The sequence below is a fragment of the Camelus dromedarius genome, chromosome 36, assembly GCF_036321535.1.
Source record: "Camelus dromedarius isolate mCamDro1 chromosome 36, mCamDro1.pat, whole genome shotgun sequence".
NCBI classification, from domain to species: Eukaryota; Metazoa; Chordata; class Mammalia; order Artiodactyla; family Camelidae; genus Camelus; species Camelus dromedarius.
Window position 1 is genome coordinate 13,899,623 of NC_087471.1, and position 23,484 is coordinate 13,923,106.

General features: G+C 42.6%; 1 protein-coding gene and 1 pseudogene across 18 annotated transcripts in view; both read left to right on the top strand.

The window, feature by feature from the left end:
- Nucleotides 1-23,484, top strand: part of LOC116151743 (ankyrin repeat domain-containing protein 26-like) — an 83,378-nt gene that overhangs the window by 4,409 nt on the left and 55,485 nt on the right. For 12 of the 18 annotated variants that reach the window (XM_064482521.1, XM_064482528.1, XM_064482529.1 and 9 more), the window contains exons 2-5: nt 19,188-19,658; nt 19,784-19,904; nt 20,334-20,467; nt 21,674-21,810. In XM_064482521.1, coding sequence (XP_064338591.1) covers nt 21,695-21,810 — 116 coding nt within the window. In that variant the 5' untranslated portion in view covers nt 19,188-19,658; nt 19,784-19,904; nt 20,334-20,467; nt 21,674-21,694. The remainder of the gene's footprint in view (nt 1-19,187; nt 19,659-19,783; nt 19,905-20,333; nt 20,468-21,673; nt 21,811-23,484) is intronic. The other 6 variants (XM_064482522.1, XM_064482523.1, XM_064482524.1 and 3 more) reach the window with 6 other exon arrangements.
- On the top strand, nt 677-12,105 carry LOC135320064 (cerebral cavernous malformations protein 2 homolog; annotated as a pseudogene).

Consider the following 23,484-nt stretch of genomic DNA (forward strand, 5'->3'; position numbering starts at 1 on the left):
GATGTTTTCTGTGCCGAGTGATAATAGTCAAGGTCCCGCCAGCAATGTCAAGGTGGGCTGCTAGACTAACACGTTCTTAAGCAGGTCTCAGATTAAATCTTCTCCCACAGGCTTTGGGAAGTATCCTAAATTCTTATTGCTAGATCAGTGATTAGTACAGCGACAGCTCAACGCCGTTTCTTGTTTTGTATTTTATTTCTTTTAATTTTATTTTACTTTAGTACAGAGCTTCATATATTTGTTCAAGTGAAATTGTTTGAGCAAGTATGCTACTATTTATCCATTTGGATTAGGATTTCCCCTGATAATTCACAGCTGACACAAAATGTAGAAATTGAATCCTGATGTGCATATGACCGCACCTGTCATCCATAATCCTGATTTAAAATTTTTGTGTTTTTCAAAACGTTCACATTGGGTTGAATTTATGACGTGAAAAATAAAAATTTAACTCCATAGATACCATAATCTGTTTTACATGGTAGGATTCCACATTAAATTTTAGTTGGAAAGAAAGGAAATTTTCTGCTGTAAAAGGAAAGTAGAGAAAACCATTGCCCTAGACCATACTTCTTTTCTGATACGTGTGACTAAAAGTTTCCCACTGTGGAAAAGCAGGGAGGGAGAGGTGATAATGGCCGAGTCTGTGCATAACACGCAGCGCTCGACTGTGAAGGAGGAGGAAGTCAAAGGGTCAGTTACTTCACTGTCGAATACCTGAATGCATGACAATTTGTTCTCTGTGTATTGAAGGAGAGAATTTGATTTCTCCTATTGTTGCTGCCCTAAACCTTATGACTCTGTATTTTACCAGTGACACTAATCAAGAGAAGAGGAAGATGTGCCTAGTTTATTTTAACACACACCCACACACTCACACACATGCACCCACACAACTTCAGATCAAAAGCAGCCTAAATGTGCTTTTATGTGATAGGACCACGGATGCACTGAGAGGACCACACAGGGGCAGGAACAGTTGTCTTGGTTCATGCATGTCTTGGTTCATGCATGATGCACATCAGAAGTAAATAATATTGCAGCAAGCTGTTTCCTCCTGGAAAGTGACATTCACAGGTCTCAGTAGGTGAGGGTTTCTTCCTGGCTTCATGCAGCTTGGATGAATGAAGGCTGGCTTTCCAGTCTCCAGCAATGGTATTTAAGACAAAGCTAACGATGCTTGAGAGATTTTTCAAGCACTGTCACCATTTTAGAGCCAAGTTGGAAAATATCCAAGTTACTCTTCCCATTATACAGATGAAGAAGAGAAGTTGTGCAGACCTCAGTGATGACTGCTTGTCTGCAGTGGCACAGGAGTGGAAAGACAGATAGAAAATCAATTTTCAGGTCTGCACCCATTAGTGATTGCTTTTGAATGAGTTATTAACGCCACTGAGCTTTAATTTCTTTATCTGAAACATGGGGTTGAAATACCTGGTGACTGATGATCACCTAGAAAGACAGCAAGTGCAGTGACAATGATTGAACTCTACAGAGAGTCAAGGGCACAGGTGGAATTAGAAAAACACGCACTTCCTTCCCGATATCCTCCCCTTTCTCATATTTCCAGGCTGAAAAATATCACGAGTGCGCAGTGTTGTCTGTGAGGATTAAAGGATATAAATTCCTATGTAAGCTGGCAAGTGGTAGATACTTAATAAATGGTGGTCAATGATGTTCTACTGGTGGAAATATTATATGAACAAAGCAACCCCAACACAATTTCTTACTATCTGGTACAGGCCTGTGAGGGATACCATGTAATGTGACATCTCATTCCTTCACCAGACAGGAAGCTCCTTGCTGGATGCTAGGTGTGAAGTTCTGGGGCAGAACAGGGTTCAGTGTTAAACCTCCTTCTCAAGACTGGGCAGGAATGTCCAAAGCTTGTGACAAAGGTGGGGTCTGAGCCAGACTTTGAGGGAGAGGAGAGAGTAGGGTGAACAGCAGGAAAGGAGAAGGCACTTCGGGGAAATGATGGATCCCTGGAGATAAAGAGATGACTTTGTGATGGGGCATAGGGAAGATTCTGAAGTGGCCACAGAGAAGGGCAAGTGCCCAGGAGAAGAGGACATGGGGGATGTCCCAGCACATGTGGAGAGCCCTTAGAACCCAGCTGGGGACTTAGGCTTCATTTTATAGGAAGCAGGGGACCCCAAGATGATTCCTGAGCAGAGAATTGTCGTGATGGAAAAGAGTCTGGTAGACAGTAGAGAGAAAGCATTCTGGATGGCTTGGAGAATAGAGACTAAAACCAGAGAGGCTAGCGAGTGAGTAGTTGCATTTCAGGAACACGGTGATGGAGACATGGACCAGAGCACCTGCAGCTACTGTAAGGAGGAACAAGAGACGTAGATGCTGTGGGAAGGAAAGCGAGAGTTTCAAACACTGTGCAGTGGAAGGGACGTCCCGTGTAATGAGGTCATGTCTTTTGTTGGTCCAGGAACATGGCACAGAGGAAAGGAAGCTGGAAATGCCATCAGAATTGCAATCGATTTATGCAAATGTGTAATTTCCCCTTTGTCTTCCCAAAAGGGAAGACTTATAATTTGCACAAAGGTGTTATTAATATCTAGAGCTTGGGAAAACAAAAGCGATGTTTAAACTTCAGACTTTTAAGCCTTCCAGTTTGCACTGCTCTCTGCCTTACTAAATTCACCGCACTGGGGACTGATGTTCTGCAAGCCTTTCTCTCCACTCACTTTTCCTCTTGATAAAACATTAAATCAGTGCATTTCCCACCTCATCACTACCCCTCCCTTTTCCTGTCTATAAAGAGTTTTTTCTGGTAACTGAAATTCTGTTTAAATATGATAAGAGTTCTCAAGGGAGCAATGGCTGCAGTTATGGTATTTCAAATCGTTAGATTTTGAGACTTTAAGTGGTTAAATAGGTGCCTGTTTATAATTCAAAATGCTTTCATCGTGTGGGCGTGGGGCAGAGGCAGACGGAGGGCAGATTCACTGGGGGGTGAGGAGGGCTTAGCCTGGGCTCTTGCTGGAGGCTGTGCTGGCAGCTCCAGTTAAATCTAAATGCGCATCTAGGAACTTGTGAATGGCAAGTGTGTTTGTTGCTTACTCATCCGAGCCATATTTTGTATTTTTGGCCCCCTTTGCTGGTGCTGTTGGAATGGTTAGTGTGTGAGTACGCGTGTGGGCTATGTATGGGAATTACAGGGGCATGGGAACTACATTTGGGCAAGAATATTCCAGGTCAGTGTTTCTCAAACTTCTTTTTTCACCATAAACCCCCACCTCCCATCCCCTGAGGCCTCTTCGACATTTTTTTCCTAATTTCCCCCTATTACTAAATTTCAGTATCAAAGACATGCAGTATATTAGTTTATGTACTTAGTGTATATCTATACTTTAGCCATAAAAAGAGTAATCATTTCTGCTTTCCCAACCAGTTTTCTCTCCCTAGGAGAGAGATCTTCCCTGTAGAGTGTGTATGTTTCATTGGAGTAGAAACTGTTACGTGTCTCCATCACATGCTGTATTGATGGTAACTACAAAGAGATGAATAAACTCAGAGGGGCAGTGGGTTGAATAGTGTCCCCAGAAGGATATGCCTCCATTCTCATCCCAGAACCATTGACTGTTACCTTATTACCAAAGGTTGTCTTTTTTTACCAAACACCAATTCTTTAACCAAATTACATTTGCTAGTAAAATTAAACTAAGACTCCAGGGATAAGATCATCCTGGGTGGTCAGTGTTGGCCCTAAATCCAAAGACAACTGTCCTAATAACAGACACAGGGAGGAGAGACACAGACACAAGGGAGAAAGGCCCTGGAAAGATGGAGGCAGAGACTGGAGGGACGTTGCTGCAAGCCAAGGGGTGCTCAGGGCCTCTAGAAGGGATGCGTCAGGCTACTGGGAAACCTTCTCCCCTCCGGGTTTTAGAAGGAGCCCAGTCCTGCTGACACCTGAACTTCAGGCTTCTGGTCTCCAGGACCAAGAGGGAGGACATTTCTGTTGTCTTAAGCTACTCAATTGGTGGTAACTTGTTACAGCGGTCCCAGGACCGTTGTAACAAATTATATAGGGGAGCATGGTCAACTGTCCATCAGAGAGTATGAGGAAATCTATAGAGGACATGGCGTTTGAGCTGGATCTAGACGAGTAGGAGTTAGGCAGGTAAAGAAGAGGAAGAGGATTTAGCAGAAAGAACAGGACATGGAAATAGATGAAAGGCAGTGAGGACGTGGAGGTACTCACTTCCCGCTTCAGTTCTCCCTGACCTACACAGACATTTGAAAGACCTCTGGAGTTTAGTGCTGGACCCTTTTTAGTCTCTGTTTATTGTATCCACTGAAGTGAGCTCATCCTTTTCACAGAATCCTTCTACATGTTGGTGACTCCCAAATGTTTATCTTCAGACCTGACCTGCCCCCCGCAATGGAGACTCATACCCAACTGCCACCTGACGGCTGAATGATCTTGGTTACTGATCTCTAGTATAGACCCACTATTACTCTGAAATCTGGGTAGACAGCAGTTTATACATGTGTCCCCGCCCTGAGCGCGCAGCCCCGCCCACAGGCCACGAGAGCCAATCCTTGCGCGCTGCCCGGCCCCGCCCCGGCGCCCTCCTCTGCCGCGCCCCTCCCTCCACCCACCCAATGGTCACTTTGTCAGGTGGGCAGGCGGCAGTTGGTCGAGCGGGTGGCGGCTCTGCGGGTCTCCCCCGGGGCTCCGGCCCTGCTCCCACCCGCCAGCGGTGGCGGCTGCAGCGGCGGCGGCGCGGTCCCTCTGCAAGGCGTGGCGTGGGCCGAGTGGCGGCCCCGGAGCTTCGTGTCTGGCATGGCGGCGGCGGGCGCGGGCCCCCAGGCGGTCCGCGGGCTGGTGCTCGAAGTGGGCCGCGCTCCAGCAACCTGCGATCTGGGCGAGGGCTCCCACGGCGTGCTGTGGTGAGTGTCCGCCCCCGCATGGCCTCGGCGGACGCAGCTGCACCGTGGGCCCAGCTGCGCCGTCGGGCCGGCCCCGAGACCCCAACCCCGAGCCCGCCCCATCCCAGCCGGGCTGCCCCGCTGTCCGTGCGCCGCGGGTGTCGGGGGGAGGGGCCGGGCCGCTCGGACTGCGGCGCTGCTCCCGGCTCTTCCCTGGCGGCGCTGGCTGGGCACGGGGAGGGGGCGCGGGGGGTGGGGTGGAGGCCGGGAGCCTGGCACCCAGGGACCCCCCAGAATGGGAACAAGGCTCCCCAGCCTCGTGTGCTGGCTGAAATTTGAAAGGAAATTGGAAATTTGAGACCCAGCAAGGTTACTTAATTTGCCTACAAATACCCAACTAGGAGGTGGTAGAGCATCTCTGTCTGGTTCCTAAGTGATACTTAACCAAAGATCAGAGTTGAAAAAATACATGCTTTCAATAGTAGAAAATATCACACTGCAGGGGTGATTCCTTTCCTTTTACTATAGACTTCCCTGTGTTACAGCGAGTTACCTGGAAACGTGCTTCCTGCAGCCTGGGTTCATGAGTTTGTTGGCACCAAGGTATAAAAAGACTGTCATGACTAGCTTGGGCCTGTTGTGGAGATGCAAGAGGGAGGAACCAGAAACTTGGAAGGGGTGAGGGAGGTAGGGTCAAAGCAGCTTCACTTTTCTCAGAAGAGTGTTTACCTGTGTTTATCTTTCTCACTGCTCCTACGTTCTCCATCAGTTTCTTGATTTTCATTCATTTAGTAATGTTATTGAGTGTGTACCTGGCTTGTGTGCTAAGAAATAGGATTGAAGTAGTTTTTACACTTTGGTGTTTACAGTGTAACAGGAAAGTAATCCCACTTACTGAACATGGTGAGGTGCAGAGTGCTCACTTTTCTACCCATAAAAAGTGGAGCAAAGTTTTTGTGGAGTAGTCCGGGAGGGTTTCCTGGAGGAAGTGCTGTTTAAGCTGGGACCTGGAGAATGACGTGGAGCTAGCTGAGGGAAAGGTGGGGAAGGGTGCTAAAGCGTTTGAGGCACAGCTTGTAGAAAATGGGCTGTAGAAATTGGGGAGTTTGTGATTCAGATCCAGGGCTATTTCTGATGATGTTGCAGGGAAAGGAAGAGCAGTTAGTTTCAGGTATAGATGTAACCAGGAACTAAAAACTAGACCAAGGCAGCTACTCCCCTTCCTCTTTACATTTACATAATCTTGTTGCAGCCTGCATCTCTGCACAGCTGTTTTTTTTTTCTGTGTTCACTTTTGCCATATCCCCATGCACTTGGCAGAAGAGAGCTGACCCTAGCTGCCCAGAGGTGTGTGTCTTCAGAGCACTCTGACTCCTGAGGGAGAGGATCTGATCCAGCTTGGGCCAGTGTCCACCGCTGGTCGTTTCAGCAGGACAGGGGCTTTGGGTGGCTTTTAGGGCTCTTCTGCCTTCCTGTCTCTGGCGGTGTGGAGGTGGCAGCCAAGCTGGGCAGCATTCTTTAATCTCTGTAATACTGGATACATGTATAACATGTGAGTCCTGCAGCCTAACAGTAAACACCCAGGAACCCACCACCCACTGACTGACTTCAGAACGGGTTACCTGGGGCCCATGTTCTGATCCGTGGCTGGGCAGCTGTACAATAGAGCGGGTGAGAGTCTGGGCTCTGGACACCTGTCTGTGACCTGAGCTTGTTTTTCTGTCCTGTGGAGAGGGGGTAGCGATACCCACCTCAGGGCTGGGAGGATTGGATGAAACACATAGGTGAGCGCTGAGCCCTAGGCCTCAGGTTAGTGCTCTGGTCATCACTCCCTGGAAGTGAGTGGGCCTGGTGGGGCCAGGGCCTGTCACCTCAGTCTCTTGGACATCGTCCTGGAGTGCAGAGTCTGCGGAAGTGTGACTGTCAGGTTGGGGTCCCACAGTGGTGTGGGCTAGGGCAGCCCCCTCTCCTGGTGAGACTTGTCAGTTAAAGCATCTTCTCTGCCATGCCCTGGTCCTGTTCCTGGCCTCCCTGAGGGATGCTGCAGGTCCTGTTGGAGACAGACTAATAAGGAAATAGGTTACTGTGTCACTCTGTGAAAACACTGATATAAGATCATTCTGGACAGAGCCGCTGACTCCACCTGGGCTTCCCAGTTACTAATTAATTCAGCAAGTGGTGTGTGTCTGCACTGGCACACAGACTAGCTGTTTCAGCTACTTCAGTGAACAAAGCACCAGGTCCCCAGGCAGCTCTTGGTCGGTGGATGGCTGGCTTGGAGAGAGGATTAAAAAGGCTTGTTCAGGCCTTGGCTTTAGGTTCCTTCTAAAGAGTTTCCTTTCATTTCTGTTTTTTATTGCACTTACCACAGACACAGGTCTAAGATACTCTTTTTTTCCCCCCAGAGTTTATTGATAAATCATTCAATTTTAAGTGACCCTCCCCATTTTTGTGCATCTGGAAAACTGAAAAAGGTGGCTTATGCACAAACCTGTTTTTAAAGTGGGTTATTGTTCTTATCATAATTAAATGAAGGTAAACCACCTCTGAGCAGTTCCTGCAGTTAGCAGATACTTTTCTTTTGTCTTATATATGCCCCCTAGAATAATTTTAGAGACTTTGAAGCCATAACATGATTGTCCCCCCTACTTAAGAATTATATAATCTGTTGTAAGACATAAAACTATGGTTGAGAAATGAAAAATGGGTGGCACATCCTAACCCAGAAAGTGAAGTTTCTTTTTTGGCCAGTCAGAGTCTTCTACACATATTCAAACTTTGTCGCTGTAGTTTGCATTTTGTGCTGGCACTGATGGATTTGTGGTTTCCAAGCCCAGGCACTCCCAGAGCCTCCTGCCCGGGTGCTGGGGGGGCGCTGGTGGTGGCATCCAGTGCAGACTCTGAGTTCCCTTTGAGGTGGTCTGGAGTCACCGGGCACAGGGTGAGAGTGTGAGACTGCCACTGCTGCTGACTGTCCAGGTCCCACATCTGCAGTTTGGACTTTATTACTTCAGGTTAACGAGCTCCCTTCAGATGCTTATCCCTGTCTTTATACCATACTGGTCTTCTTTTAAATTGACCAAACAGCAAGCAGAAGGAGGCTGTCCCTTGTTCTCTGCTTTTTATTTTAAAACAGCTGTATCAACATAGTATAAAATTCATAAAATTTAAATGTTCAGTTCACTGCATATTTACAGTTGTGCAATCCTCACCAAAGCCATTTTAGAACATTTTCATCATTCCAAAAAGCTTTTTATCTGGTGTTTTCTTCACCTATAATATTTTGAGATTCATCCATGTTATTGCCAGGACAAGTGGTTCTGTAGCTTTTTGTCATCAAACAGTAATTAACTGGATGGCTTCAGTAGATTATGAACATTTGGAATGTGTCCAGTTTTTGTTGTGAATAATTGCAATGAACATTCATCTCTAAGTTCTTATGTGGACATACATTTTCACTTCTTTTGGGTACACAGGGTTAGAGTTGCTGTGAGCAAGTGATGTGTGTGTGTTTTGGGGGGAAGGGATGGTAAATGATTTTATTTTAAAGCATAAGAAGACTGCAGGTTAACTTACCAAACAAACATGAATACCGTGTGCACTGGCCAGTGTGCGGGCACTGGAGCTGGGTGGAGACCAGACCTAGTCCCAGCGCTTGCAGGATTTACTCTCAGAGGGGGAGGCAGACTATCCTGCACACATGATGCTTCAGCCACTGCTAGGTGCTGTGAAGAAAACCAGAATGTGATTAAAAGAGTAGAGAGTGGAAAGGGGAGGCCATGGTTTTTTTTTTCTGTAATAAATTAAGATGTTTTAAATGCTGTGTATTTAACAATTTTTTTCAGCAATCTTAAATGTATAGAAATAGTGTAAAGAGAGTATAAAGGTTTCTCTCTGTGTCATGAGAGTGAGTTCCTGGTACAGTGCTCCGTCTCCCCAGCACACCACACACGGCACTCCTGTGGGACCGTAACACAGCCGTGCGCGTCGGGCAGGGAGCGCCAGCCGGGACTGCTTCCTGCCCTTTGGCCTCTGCTTGGCGGGCGCATGTTGCACGTAGCCCCTGTCTCCTTGGTCCCCTTCAGGCCAGAGCAGTTCCTCACACTTCCTTTGGCTTTAGTGCCTTGATACTTTGTCAGATTTATATGTTTTTAATTTTTAAAGAAACCACCAAACCATTTTCCAGAGTACCACTTTACCTTCTGTCAGCAAGTATCAAGTGTTTCAGTTCTTCACCTTCCCAACACCTCCTTTTGATTCTGTCCCATCTGGAGAGGGTGTGAGTGGTACTGCATGTGGTCTTGCTCCGCCTCTCCCTCATGACTATGACAGTAGTGTCTCTTTATGTGCTTACTGACCAGTTGTGTATCTGGTTTGGTGACATGTCCACTCATGTCTTTCACCCGTTTAAAAATCCTCATCTCTAATTTGACTACAGAGATGCAACCAATGAGGGAACTGTTAATAATTGGCAAACTGATTCATGTTAAAAGCCCAAAATTAAACCCTTGAGAAAAATGACTATTTTCTATGCTGTACAGATAAAGGTGGGACTTTCTAATACTGCTGTAGCAGAGGACTAGTTTACCTCGATGGATTAGATAATTTACACGTATTTGACCGAAGAGATTTTAAGCCAGTGGCTGGAATGAATGCTCCTGCTGCCGTGTTGTCATTGGGAACAAATGTATAGTGAGAGAATGTGGTGTTTCAGAGAGAGGGAAGTTCTTAAATAGAACTGATGAAAAGTAATTCTGGAAGAAAACAAAGCTTAGTGCAGTCTTATTTATAGAACAAGTAGTGTTAACTGAACAGCTAAAGAAAATAAAAATATATTTTTCCAGTTAATATCTAAATTGCCACTGATCACAGGTCAGGCTTGCAAAATAGAGAATAAAACCTGCAGGATTCACCTGGGTCACAAGGATTTATCCTGAGTCAGTGACTGAGGTCAGGGGGCTGCTGTTACTGTTTCAGTAGATATGGGAGAGTGTTGAGTTTGGGGCTTGTTTGAAATTTCCTTCCCTTTTCAGTCTGTCAGTGCTGAAGCCATCCTGAAGCTTGTATGTCCCTCATTGCATCATCTTTCCTCTGTTCCGTGGTCGAAGAAGATACTTTTTTTCTTTTTAAAGGATCAATATACTGCTTTTCCGGGTGTTAGTTTTTACAGTAGGACCATATAGGCCTATAAAAATACCTGATGTTATGTTTCAGACCAGTGGCACACCGTTTGATAGTAGTGCTAGGTAATGTTTTCCAGCTGTTTCCAGGAATGTCCACCTCTTATTGAGCCATTCCACCTGTTTTGTATTTTGCTAATGTTTTCAAGCATCCTTTCAGGACAGCTCTGATCCCGTAATATTCAAATGATAATAAAGGTGATACTCCTTAGGGGTGTTGTCAATTCTTTCTTTACTCCAAAGTGAGCTGGAAAAAAAAGACGTCTGTGAGTCTCTGTCCGCTCTGATGTACCTGCTAGAAAGAGCCATTTATTTCTTGCTACTAGGAAAGTCTAAGACAGAAATTAATCAGGAGAGTGCAGCCAGGCGGGCAGAGCAGGAGCCATGGCGGCCGCGGGAACCTGGTGAGCATGTAGCAGCCATGGCAGGGCGTGGCTCCCGGGGCGGGCCGGGCCTTAGGGGCCTCTCACAGTGACATGGAAGAGGAGGGCTAGAAGGGCAAGAAGAGGGAGGGCTAACATCTGACTATTTTTCAAGATCGGAAGTGAACAGAAGGGAATGCACAGTAACTGTTGGCAGAAGGGGAGGAACCAGAATTCCCCCAAGGAATACCTCCTCAGACTTTCCAATGGGCCGGGAATTGAGTCACCATTTAAATGAGTATTCCTAAAAGGTGAAAAGAGTAGAGACGAGAAAGCCCATGAGAAGATGACAGAGAAGTGCCCTCTGCACACTGTGGTGCTGTCCCTGCCTGAGCACGTGGAGCCCAGCAGACTGCTGAGCGACTGTACTGAGGAGGTGAAGTACTTAGGGCAGTTAATGTCTGTAGCACGATAGCTGAATCCCTCCGGTAGGACCGAAATCCTGCGTTTCATAGACAGTGCAGAGAGAGCCCACTAGCTCCAGACACTTGACCCAGGAGCATGATGCTGTGATTAGCCTGTCTGCCTACAATGTCAGGCTGGCCTGGAGGGATGGGGAGGACACCATCCTCAGGGTCCCCATCCATGACATCACTGCCATGTCCTGTGTGCAGGATGTCTCACACCTGGTGATCCTGAAGACAGCCCAGGACCCCGGCAGAGTGTGTGTGCAGAAAGTTCCAGAGGCCTTGCCACAGACTCCGTCGGAGAGCAGAGTGGGGCCCATGGAGGCGTGCTGCCTGGTGTCCTGGCCGCAGAGAGCAAGGTCGCCGTGGAAGAACTGTGCTCCCTGCTTTACAAATCTTCCAGACTGTGTACCCAGAGTCCACCATCGACTCCCTGGACAGAGCCGTATTTGATGGGGCCTCGACCCCCACCCACCACCTGTCTCTTCACAGTGATGACTCTCTCACAAAGGTGGACATGAAGGAGCCCTATGACACAGAAGCCAGCACTTTCTCCTTCCAAGTGTGTGCACATGGAGGGCGTCTCACCCTTGTCCTTCTGCATACAGATGGCACTGCATGCCAGGATGGTCTGCGGGAGCGAGCTGAGCACCACGGCCACTGAGCTGCTGCAGGACTACACGCTCACGCTGCGTGCCAAGCTGTCATCGCAGGAGACCAAGCAGTTTGCCTCCCTGCTGCACGAGCACCGCACCAGGGCCTCGGTGCACGAGTTCTCCGTCAACCCGCAGCAGCTCCACGGGGACGGCCACCAGTTCCTGCTGCTCAGTCTGCGGCCCTTCATCCCTGAGGACAGCCAGCACTTCGAGAACTTCCCGGAGACCACTATCAGTTCCTCGCTTATCTTCTCAGGATTTCTGCTGCCATTCATAGAATTGGTAAATTCTTTTTTTCTAGGGAAAAAAAGGCAGCAAATGTTAGGCTCCTGGATTATAGCTAAAAATGTCCTTCTTTATTAGTTCTCTGATGCTTTACAACAGACTGAAAGTTTTTGCATCATTTTTATAGTAGTTCTCAGTGTGTTTATTGTTTAAAATTACCTGCTTCACCATTCCTAGAAGTTGAACTCATGGCTTCCGTGTTCACTTTTGAAAATGATATCTTTGGATGAATAACTGCATTAAAATTTTGTTACAAACCCAAGTCTTCAGTCTTTTCCTTTTTTCATGGTCTGTGGTTTGTAGTGAAGGCCTGGAAATTATTTGACCAATTCCCCAAGTTGAGTGAAATGCACAGCCAGTGTTTAAAACCCCTAGCATAACAATTCTTTTGCTAAATTATCTTCAGTGTCACCTTGGTCATACAAATTTCCACACGATTGTAATTTTGTTACTTATCTTTTATTCTCTTCTGTTACCCCACCCCTCTCTCTGCTACATTATTACCTCTCTCCCCTATCGTAGGATAAATACTTAAGTTTCTCTGTAGTTGTCAGTGTCATTGCTGGAGAGAGTCATTTAAATAAAATATAAATTATTTAATTAAATGTTGAAGACAAGTAGCTCTGTGAATAGGCAGCCAGAATCCATTCCACTTTGTTCTGCTTTTTTCTGGTCTACTCATGAATTCCTTCCTCTGCCCAAGGAAATAGAGAAATTCCCATGAAAGTGTCCCTGACATAACAGAAGAAAAACTGGAAAATTCACATATACGTCGACAGTAACAACACAACCAACCAATGGACTGAAAAAAAAATCAAGAGAAATTGGAAAATACCTTAAAACAAATGAAAACAAAAAACATAAACATGCTGTACCCAAACTTATGTGATGCAATGAAGTATATGCTCAGAGAAATGTATAGTTTTAAATGCCCATATTAAAAATAAATATCTCAAATCAATTAATCAAGAAGAATAAACTAAACACAAAATGTGTAGAAGGAAGGAAATAGTCAAGGTTATAGTGGAGATAGAGAATAGAAAAATAAGAGAGAAAATAAATGGACCAAAATCATTTAAAAGGGCGACAAAATTGACAAAACCTTAGCTAGAGTGATCAGAAAAAAAAAAAAAAAGCCTTAAATTACTAAAATCAGAAATGAAAGTAAGGAAATTACTACAGACCTTAGTTCCAAAGATAGCACAGAATTGTACTCTTAAAAATAGTTAAAATGTTGAATTTTATGTTATGTAATTTTACCTCAATAGAAAAGCCTGTATTTGTGTGGATTCATGAACTGTCTGGTTCCATTGATCTGTATGTCTTTCCTTTCATCAGTACCATATTATCTTGAGTGTCATAACTGTCACTTTATAGTAAGTCTTAAAATAGAATTTTCTTCTTTTCAAAAATATTTTTGCTATTCTAGTTATTATCACTTTCTGTATAGAGTTTAAAATTAATGTGTCAATATACACAATAGGTAATACTGGGGTTTTTATTGAAATTGGGTTAAATCTATAGATTTTTTTGTTTTAAAGAATTGACATTTTAACTCTGTTGAGTCTTTCAATCCATGAGCATGATCTATTTTTCTGTTTATTTAGACTTTCAGACATCCTTTGTTTTCTTTCATTAGCTTTTTTTATTTTTAAGTGTACAGCACCTGCATATATTTCTTAGATTTATATCAAAGTATTTCCTTTTTTAAAAAAAGAAGCTATTTAAATCGTATTTAAAAAAAGAGATGGCTTATTTCTCATTAATCTATACAATTTAATTTTTGTACGTTGACATTTTATTGTGCAACTTTGCTAAATTCACTTACTAATTCCAACTTTTTATAGATTCTGGAGGTTTCTACTTTCATGATCATGTCATCCTTTCCAATTTCTATGCTTTTTTCCCCCTTGCTTTATTGTACTGACTAGTCAATGTAAGATGTTGAATAGGAGTGGTAAAAGTTTTATATCCTTGCTTTGTTCTTGATTCTGAGATAAAACATTAAATCTTTTACTACTATGTATGATGTTAGCTGTAGATTTTTTCTGTAGATGCCCTTCATCAGATTAAGGAAGTCCCCTTGTATTCCTAATTGGCTAGAGTTTTTAATGATTGATATATTTTGAAAGTTTCAGGTTTCTTTTCTGCATCTGCTGATATAATCATATGGTTTTGATTTTTTCTTAGTCCAGGGATCAGCATACTGTGACCCACAGACCGAATCCTGCCCACTGGCTGTTTGTGTAGAGGCAGCAAGCTAAAACACGTTTTTTACACTTTTTAATGGATTGTAAAAAGAAGAATAATATTCTGTTAAAAGTGTATGTCACCCACAAAGCTTAAAATACTTGCTGTTTGGTCCTTTACTGAAAAAAATTGCTGCATCATCCTTTAGTCAGTTAATATAATGGGTTACATCAGTGATGTCTCTAGGTTTGCATCATGAGAAACCGCCCCCCCACCACTTCTTTGTGATGTAGTGTAATATTCCTTTTATAAATTTCTGGATTTAATTTGCTATAATTTTACTAGAAAATTGTATGTCTATTGTCATAAGTTATTGATTTGTAATTTTCTTACAAGGTCTTTTAAGGCTAATACTAGCCTCAAAAATGAGTAGGGGATTGTCCCTTTTTTCTATTTTTTATTTAAAAATATTTTCTTAAGAGGCTGTGTTTATTTTATGTTTATGTTCATAGCAAAATTGAGCAGAAAATACAGAAGTTACCCCTTGCTTCCAGACATACACGACCTCCCCCACTACCAGCGCTTGTACCAGAGTACATTTGTATTGGATATTCCATCTACTGGATAATCAATCTAAATTGATACATCATTGATACACTACACCAAAAGTCCATTAGGGTTCACTCTGTGGGTTTTGACAAATGTATAGTGACATGTATCACTATTATATTACCATATGGAATAGTTACACGGCCCTAAAAATCCTCTGTGCTCCACAGAGTTATTTCTTCCTCCCTCTTTCTGAACCCCTGGAAATCACTGATCTTTTTACTGTCTGCATAACTGTACCTGATCTAGAATTTCATATATTGGAATCATACAGTATGCAGCCATTTCAGATTGTCTTCTTCCATTTAGTAACAGGCATTTAAGTTTCTTCCATGTCTTTCCATGGCTTGAGAGCTCATTTCCTTTTAGTGCTGAATAATGTTACATTGCCTGGATGTACCATGGTTTACTTATTAATTCACCAAATGAAGGACAAGTTGGTTGCTTCCAAGTTTTTGAAATTGTGAATAAAGCTGTTATAAACTTCCATGTGCAGGTTTTTGTATCCATGTGCAGGTACACAGGCTTTTAATTCCTTTGGGTAAATACTGAGGGGTACAATTGCTGGATCGTGTGGTAGGAGTATGTTTAGTTTTGTAAGAAACTGTCCAGCTGTCTCCCAAAGTGACTGTTCCATGTCTGCATTCCCACCAGCAAAAGATGAAAGCTCTTGTTGCTCCACATCCTTGTCAGCATTTGGTGTTCTCAGTGTTACAGATGTTTGGTCATTCTGATAGGTATGTAGTGGTATCTTACTGTTGTTTTAGTTTACAACTTTCTAACGGTATATAATGTTAAGCATTTTTTCATATGCTAATTTCTCATGTTTATTCTCTTCAGTGAGGTATCTGTTCAGGTCTTTTGCCCATTTTTAAATCAGGTTGTTACTTAATTTTAAGAGTTCTTTGTATGTTGTGAATAACAGTCCTTTATTGAATAAATCTTTTGCAAATATTTTCTCCCAGTTTGTGGCTTGCTTTCTCATTCTCTTGCCAGTGTCTTTCACAGAGAAGAACTTTGTTGTTGTTGTTGTTATGAGTGCACCTTATCAATTCTTTCATGGACCGTGCCTTTGGTGTTATATCTAAAAAGTCATCACCATACCGAGCACCATCTAGAATTTTTTCTATGTTAACCTCCTAGGAATTTTATAATTTTGCATTTTGCATTAAGGTCTATCATCCATTTTAAGTTACTTTTTTTTTTTAAAGGTATAAGGTCTGTCTCTAGACTCTTAGGTTTTTTTATATGTGGATGTCTGGTTGTTCCACTGCCAATTTTTGAAGAGATTATCTTTTCTCCATTTTCATACGTTTGTGATTCATCAAGATCAGTTCACTGTAGCTATTCTTTATCAAGTTGAGGGAGTTCCCCTCTATTCCTAACTTGCTGAGAGTTTTTTTTATCAAGAATGAATGTTGAACTTTGTCAAAGATTTTTTTCTGTATGCATTGATATAATCATGTGGTTTTTTCTTCTTTAGCTGCTGATGTAATGGATTGCATTAATGGATATCCAAATGTTAACCAACCTTGCATAACTGGGATTAATCTCATAGTCTTGGTGTATAATTCTTTTCATATATTGTTGGTTTTGCTAGTATTTTGTTGATGATTGTTACATTTGTGTTCATGAGAGATAGTGGTCCGTAGTTTTCTTGTAAAGACTATCTGGTTTTGGTAATGCTGGCCTTGTAGAATGAATTAGGTTTCCCTTCAGTATATTCTGTGTTTTCATACAAATTTCAGAATGATTTGTTGCAATTTTGTGAAAAGTGCCATTGGTATTTTGATAGGTGTTGCATTGAGTCTGCAGATTTCCTTTGATTGTACGGTCATTTCAACAATATTAATTCTTCCAATATATGAACACAGTATACTTTCCCACACAAAAGACCTAAATAGCCAAACAGTCTTGATAAAGAAGAACAAAGCTGGAGGTATCATGCTCCCTGACTTAAAGCTATGGTACAAAGCTACACTCATCAAAACAGTATGGTAAAGGCTAACCTTTTCAACAAACGGTGCTGGGTCAGTTGAATATCTATATGAAAGAAATAATGTGACTAGACCCTTAACTTATACCATACGTGAAAACCGACTCCATATGGATTGCATACCTAAATGTGAAGAAAAAACAATTTGACTTCTAGGCTAAAACATGAGAACCACTTCATGATACACACCTGATAGTTGAAATCTAAAAGATGGAAAAAGCAAGTGTTGGCATGAATGTGGAGCAGTAGCAAATCTCATACACTCTTGATGGGAGCATAAATTGGTCCAACCACTTTGGAACGTTGTTTGGCGGAGTGTACTTAAGCCAAACCCGTGCATAACCTATGACCCAGCAATTCTACTCCTAGGTCTATATCTATCACCAATATGCGCATATGTTTATTGAAAGACATGTACTAGAATATTCATAGCATTAATTATAATAGTCCCAAGCTGGAAACTGTAAATATCTGTCAACAGTGGTGTGGGTAAACAAATTGAGACACACTAAACTACTATGCAGTAATGAGAATCAGATACCTATAACTGCATGTGATATAGATGAATCTGACAAAGGCAACATGAAGGAAAATGAAACTACAGTTGATCCTTAAACAACACAGGGGTTAACCTGTGTGTAACTTACAGTCGGCCCTCTGTATCCATGGTTACTCTGCTTGTGTAGATTCAACCAGCCACAGACTATGTAGTCCTGTACTGTTTACTGTTGAAATATATCCACATATTAGTGGACCCACAGTCCAAGCCAGTGCGTTCTAGGGTCAGCTGTGTGTAGTATACCACATAACACACTATCTGATTTCATGCGTGTGAAGTACAAAACAAAGCAACACTAATCTGTGCTCTCAGATGTCAGGACGGTGGCTACCCTGAGAGGTTCAGGCTAGAGGGAAGTTCAGAGGGCTTTGGGGGTCCCAGTATTGTTCTCTTTCTTGATTAGAATGCTGACTTCGTGAGTCTGACCAAATTGTGATATTTTGGGGGGCTTTAGACATGCAATATTGCATTTTTCTGTATGTACAGTATTTTTCAGTAGAATGTTTAAAAATGTTTCCACTGCACAGATGTGTCATAATTTATTCAAACTTTTCTGTATTTATTAGTCGTTCAATTGGTTTCAGCTTTTTACTTCTACAAATATTGTGAAGTAAAGATCTCCATACATATTTGATTCATGGTGGTCCCCTTTAAGAATAAATCATTCATATGTTAAGGGGCTGAAGTCTTCATGCTAAAATACATTGTGATATTTCTTCCCCCCAAAACGGGAAACTCAGATTTTCATTTTCACTAGCAATGTTTGTATTTTTCCTCTTACAGTCTCATGAGAATGTCTTATCTTTTTCATTGTGTTTCATTTCCTCATTTATAATAGACTAATCATTTTGCTTTCATAGATGTTGCAGGTACTTTCCCTAATATAGCTGCTCTACACTGAATTTGTTTACAGTAGACTTTCCATAAAACTTATGGTGATTTTAAGTACACAGATACTTTCATTCCATTCCTTTGAAGAGATGGAGGTAAATTCCTCTTTCTTTGAGCATGGACTGGGCTTTAATGACTTCCTTTTAATGAATAATATGTGATAAAGTGACAGCCCTATGAAGAGGCTTACATGGAGAGGACCTGAGGCCTCCAGCCAACAGACGTGTGTACATTTTCATAGAAGTGGATCTTTCAGACCTAGTCAAGCCTTCTATGACCACAGCCCTGGCCGATGACTTGACACCAAAGCAAAGCCACCCACTTAAGACACTCCCTAAAGTCTTGCCTTCAGAAATGTGTGAGATAATAAGTATTTGCTCATTTAAACTGTTAAATTTTGTGATCAGTTTCTATACAACAGATAAGTAATACACAATTTTTAAACTTACAGTGTATGTGCAAAGAAGTAAGTGAAACATAGATATACAATTTAGCAAAGTATTATAACGCAAACACGAATGCAATGGTATGAAATAGAAAATTGCAGGTCCCCAGAAAGAATATGCATGTTCTTTCAAGTTCAAAACATCTTACTCCAGTTTGTATGCAATCATACTCTTGAATTTCATGGTAATCATTTATTTGCTTTGCCTTATGGTCATATCTCCCATGTTTACACCTCTGAACAATACAATTTAGTTTTGCTTATTTTTGAATTGCATATTAATAGGACCTATGGAATCATAGATTCACTTTGTTATACCTTACTTCTTCTGTTCCACCTTCTGTAAGAGTCATCAGTGTTGCCTGTAGCTCTAGCTTGTTTGTCTGCATTACTGTCGAGTATTTCTGTTGTTTGATTCTACCGCAGCATATTTTTCCGTTTTACCTGTTAAATACTTTCTAATTTGGGATGACTCTGCTTGCTTTTACAGTCCTGTTCATATTGTAATGGTTCACATGTGCAAGAGCTTCTCAGTGATATATATTCCTAGGAATGGTGATATCTTTTTAAGATCTTGATTTCATTTTCCTCAAATCTATATCCGCAAGTGGGATTGCTGCATCATCTAGTAATTGTATCTTTAATTTTTTTAAGGAAACTCCATACTGTTTTCCATAGTGAACCTGGACTCCTGTGGCTTTTTGGTAACCATCATGGGGATGGAATCACATCTTTCACTGGAAACACTGGGGTGACACAGAGGTTTGGTAAACTTTTAAAATGAATGTTAATGCTCTTTTTCTTTTCTTTTTTTTTTTTTCTGTTGGGGGTGGGGGGTAATTAGGTTTTATTTATTTTTTAGTGGAGGTACTGGGGATTGAACCCAGGACCTCGTGCGCACACTAAGCATACACTGTAGCCCTGAGCTATACCCTCCCCCCAAAGATCTAAATTGCTTTTAATATCCTTACTGGAGTGGTCTGTCTCTGGTCTTGGAGAAAGGTGTTCATTACCTTCTAGGATGACACAAATGAACAAACTATGCTCTGAGGCCAAGATACCTTGTGGAGGGATGAGACATGTACCTGATGATCACATTTTTTCGTTTATTCACTACTTCAACAGGTATTTGTGGGGTGCCTACTAAAGGGATACTGTGTTCTAGAGTTCCCGGGACCCATCAGTAAACCTGGGCTTCGTGTGTGCTCGGTTGTTAGGGTCACGTGTGGTGTGCTTTCTGTGCATTTCAGAACCTTTGAATACTGTGAGGAACCTCGGTGTATGAGCCTTCCACCAGCACTTTGAATGTTCGCTGGGAGCACACAGAGCAAAATCCTCATCAGTACAAGCTCTTCTATGTACCCACAGCAGGTGGTCTGGAGGAACTGGTCACTATTTCCCGTAGGGAAAAGTGTGTTAGTTTCAGCTGTAGATTGCAAAGTGGAGATCAAGAGTTAACTAGTGTACCGTATCGCTGAAGGAGTTCATGTTCCTTCTGTAGAACTTGACGGAGGGTAGTCGGTTGGGGCCTCAGTGCCTGGGTGATTGGGGCTTTGGGGGGACGGGCTGGGGGATCAAATCATTCCAGGGGCTTTTCAAAAAGGAGCTGGGCGTGTGCAGAGAGGCCTTCATCAACTCTTAGAACAGTTTGTATGGGGGCACATCCTTAGGTCCCAATAGTACAAAACCTGCTTCTTGATTTGGTCTTCAGTTAGTATTTTGAGTGTTTGGTTGTTCAAAGTATTATTTCTTATACAAGGTTTTCAAATGAAGTACTTTACATTTTATTAAAATCTTTAGGTGCCAATCCCTGGGAATACCAATGATGCCATTCTTAGGAATCTGCAGCCGGATGCCCCAGACACCGTTACAGTGGTTCCCCTTTATCCTGAGGGCGATGGAGGGCATACACCAGACACTGGAAGGACATGGAAGTAAGAAGGCAGACAAATTGAGCGTTTTCATGATACATTTTGCTTTTTAGTATAGCATAAACTTAAAGTGGAAAGAAAACTTGGGAAATACATAATGATGGAATAAAAATGTAACAATTACACATAGTTTACCTTCCAACCCCCACCAATTGTTAATATTTTAGTGTATGAAATAAAAGTGACATTCTTCTGAAGTGGTAACTTCAGGATTTCTGAATGTGTTTACAGTTATCAGTATTCTCTGTCACTGACAAAAGTTCATGAGCTTTACTTTGTGCTCAATAAATTTGTACGAAGCAGTGTCTTGTCACTGGCTTTCAGTGTCAGTTGTTGAAATCTGCTGGTCGTGTTACTTTATAGCACATTTCTCTGCTGATGAAGTGCTTTTTGGCATTGAAAATCTCTGTGCTTTCATTTGCTATTAACATGTTGAGAAACCAGTTTATAGTGGTTTTACAATTCTTTGTAGTATTGTTTAAAGGCTTTGGTGCATACCTCTGAATTTTTTTTTTTTTTTGGCTTAAAAATATACGTGCTGATGGCTCAAAGAAAGCAAGTGTGGATGACTTCTTTTGGCAAAAGATTAGTGGTCTAGAAAAATGATGTTATTCCTAAAGTGGAGTTTGGAGATAATACCTGTATTTAATTTGCATGTTTTTCTAAGTCCCTATTGGGGCAGTTAATTGAGAACTGAGTGTATCTTTGATTTCTCCCTATGTTTGCCTTTTTTTGAATCACAGAAGATATTTAGTGTCTGTTGAATGAGAAGAAATGAATGATTGAAACCAGCTAATCTAGCTGCCCGGATTAGATGAGCGTCCTCCATGTTGTCAGTTCTCATTTAGAGGCAGAGATGATAGAATCCTCTTGTCTCTCTTTCCATGACCTGTGATGGAAAACTGAAGCTGCTTTTCCAGTTTCTCACTCTTGCCTTGTCCCTTGTCCTTTTGTGGCCAACCCAGTATTACTACTTTTACTCCCTTGTTTTTATTGACAACAACTTAGCTTCCGTAGAGACCAAGGCCCTAGTTGGCTGAGTTTGGCTAAATGTGGATTTGGAGAGTTTTCATGTGCTTTTGTTTGTAGATAATTCAAAGTTTAAGGAAGTCAGTATTTCTCCTACTACAGAGCAGAAGTTCAGGGTAAGTGATAGCTTGCCATGTGTAAACAGGTGTAAGAAATATGTGTTGCCTTTTCTTTTCTCAGTGGTGAGAGGACTGGCCAGAAATGTCCAAGTGTACAGTCCACCGAACAGCGGGAACGTTGGCTGGACCCTGCCCCTGGCTGGTGCAGCAGCGCCACGTGTGTGCGCTGCCCTGGCTGGCACGAGGCCCCCGGAACCTGTAAGTACTGTTGTCAGCTCAGAGCTGGCAGAAGAATTTCGTAGATTTTATGGCGCCTCCTGCTGTGGTTGCTGGCGCAGGGCAGTAGATGAGTTGGTGTGGCCCTGGGTCACATGAACACTCATTTCCTGATGAACTTAATTAGTCTCATGTTTGTGTTGTGCTTGGCAGCCTGTGAGAACACAGGCCACAAACATGCCCACGTACAATGCTTAAGTGATTGCTTTTGATGAATTAAATCGTAAGGGTATCAACTGTAGGGTTAGTAAGCAAAAATGAATTTGGGGAAAATGCAAATTAGCTATATATGAGTTAAAAAACCCCAGTAGTAAATGCAAATCATTCATAGACCTTGTCAATATGGGCTTTCATTGTAACAGACACATCTTTGTCAGGAACCTACCTGAAAGTTTGCCTTCATTGGCTCTTAACAGATTGCCAATCTATCTTAGTACTATTCCATTTTCTAAGTAGATTAATAATACAGAGAGCAGAAATTACTAATTTGAGTAGGAAGAGTATCAGAACAACGGAGTGCAAGTAAACTTACAAGACTTTACAAAAAGAAGCAGGGACCATGAACAAAGATAAACAAAACTTGAGCCTGTCCGAATGTTGACTTGCATCCTGTGTGTGGCAGGACATGTTCAGACAACACTGCTCTTATCCACTGCCTGGAGTAGCTGTTTTAATAGAGAAATCTCTCCCCAAGAAGTGTATCTTAGGTGTACATGTCTCTAACATTTGGGATGCTTTGGGGTCACTATCATAAGCCCTGGATGTTGTATGTGAGAACCTTCCCCAGGAACCTAAATGGGAGGTTGTTGAAGTTGCTAAGGGTCAAGTGTCAGCTCACATTTAATGGAGAGGGAATTTATGAGAGTAAATTACATCCAGTGCTGTGGCCTGGGCAGATCTCACAAGGTAGCGCAGAGGTTGACTTCTGCTGTGTCTGGGCTCAGCCCTTTACTATAAACGTTATAATGCTGACAAATAAAAGACTTGGTAAGCATTTAGATTGTCATCAGACAGAATTTGTCAGGTCCTCCCCTCTAGATTGTGGTGCCAGGAAACACCCACACGGGGCACTTGGAGCAGCTGATTCCAGACACACCCTATTCTGAGACATCATTGCCCTCCACTCAGATGGAAGGGGAATCCCAGCCCCGCCCAGGGCCAAACACATGAGGCTGAAATCCTTTCCACCCAGTTCCCTTGTGACTCAGTGAGGAAGGCTGGTCAGGTGTGTGGTGAGGAGGGTGCTGAAAGCTGCCTCCACCTTGCGCAGGTGAGGGAAGGGCTCACGCCTACTTCTGCCCAGGTTCCCCACGTTCACATTCAGGCTGAAGGCCCTCTGGGCTGAGTTGAGTGTCACTGGGCCATTTTCTCATCTGGGACCTTTGTTAAGGAGGTTCCTTCCTTTCTCCTGCCCTGCAGTGGGTCTTCTCACCAACTGGGCACTTTTGAAATGGGAGGGCTTGGCCTCTCTGTTTCATTCAACAGGAATTGGTCAGAATAGTTGAAATCCCTTTCTCTCCCAGTCTGTACATTTAGGTTCCAACCTAGTCTCTGTCCCTAAAAGATCAGCATGTAACCATAGCTCTGAATGGAGCACTTTTTTTTAACATTTTTTTTAATTGACTTATAGTCAGTTTACAGTGTTGTGTCAATTAC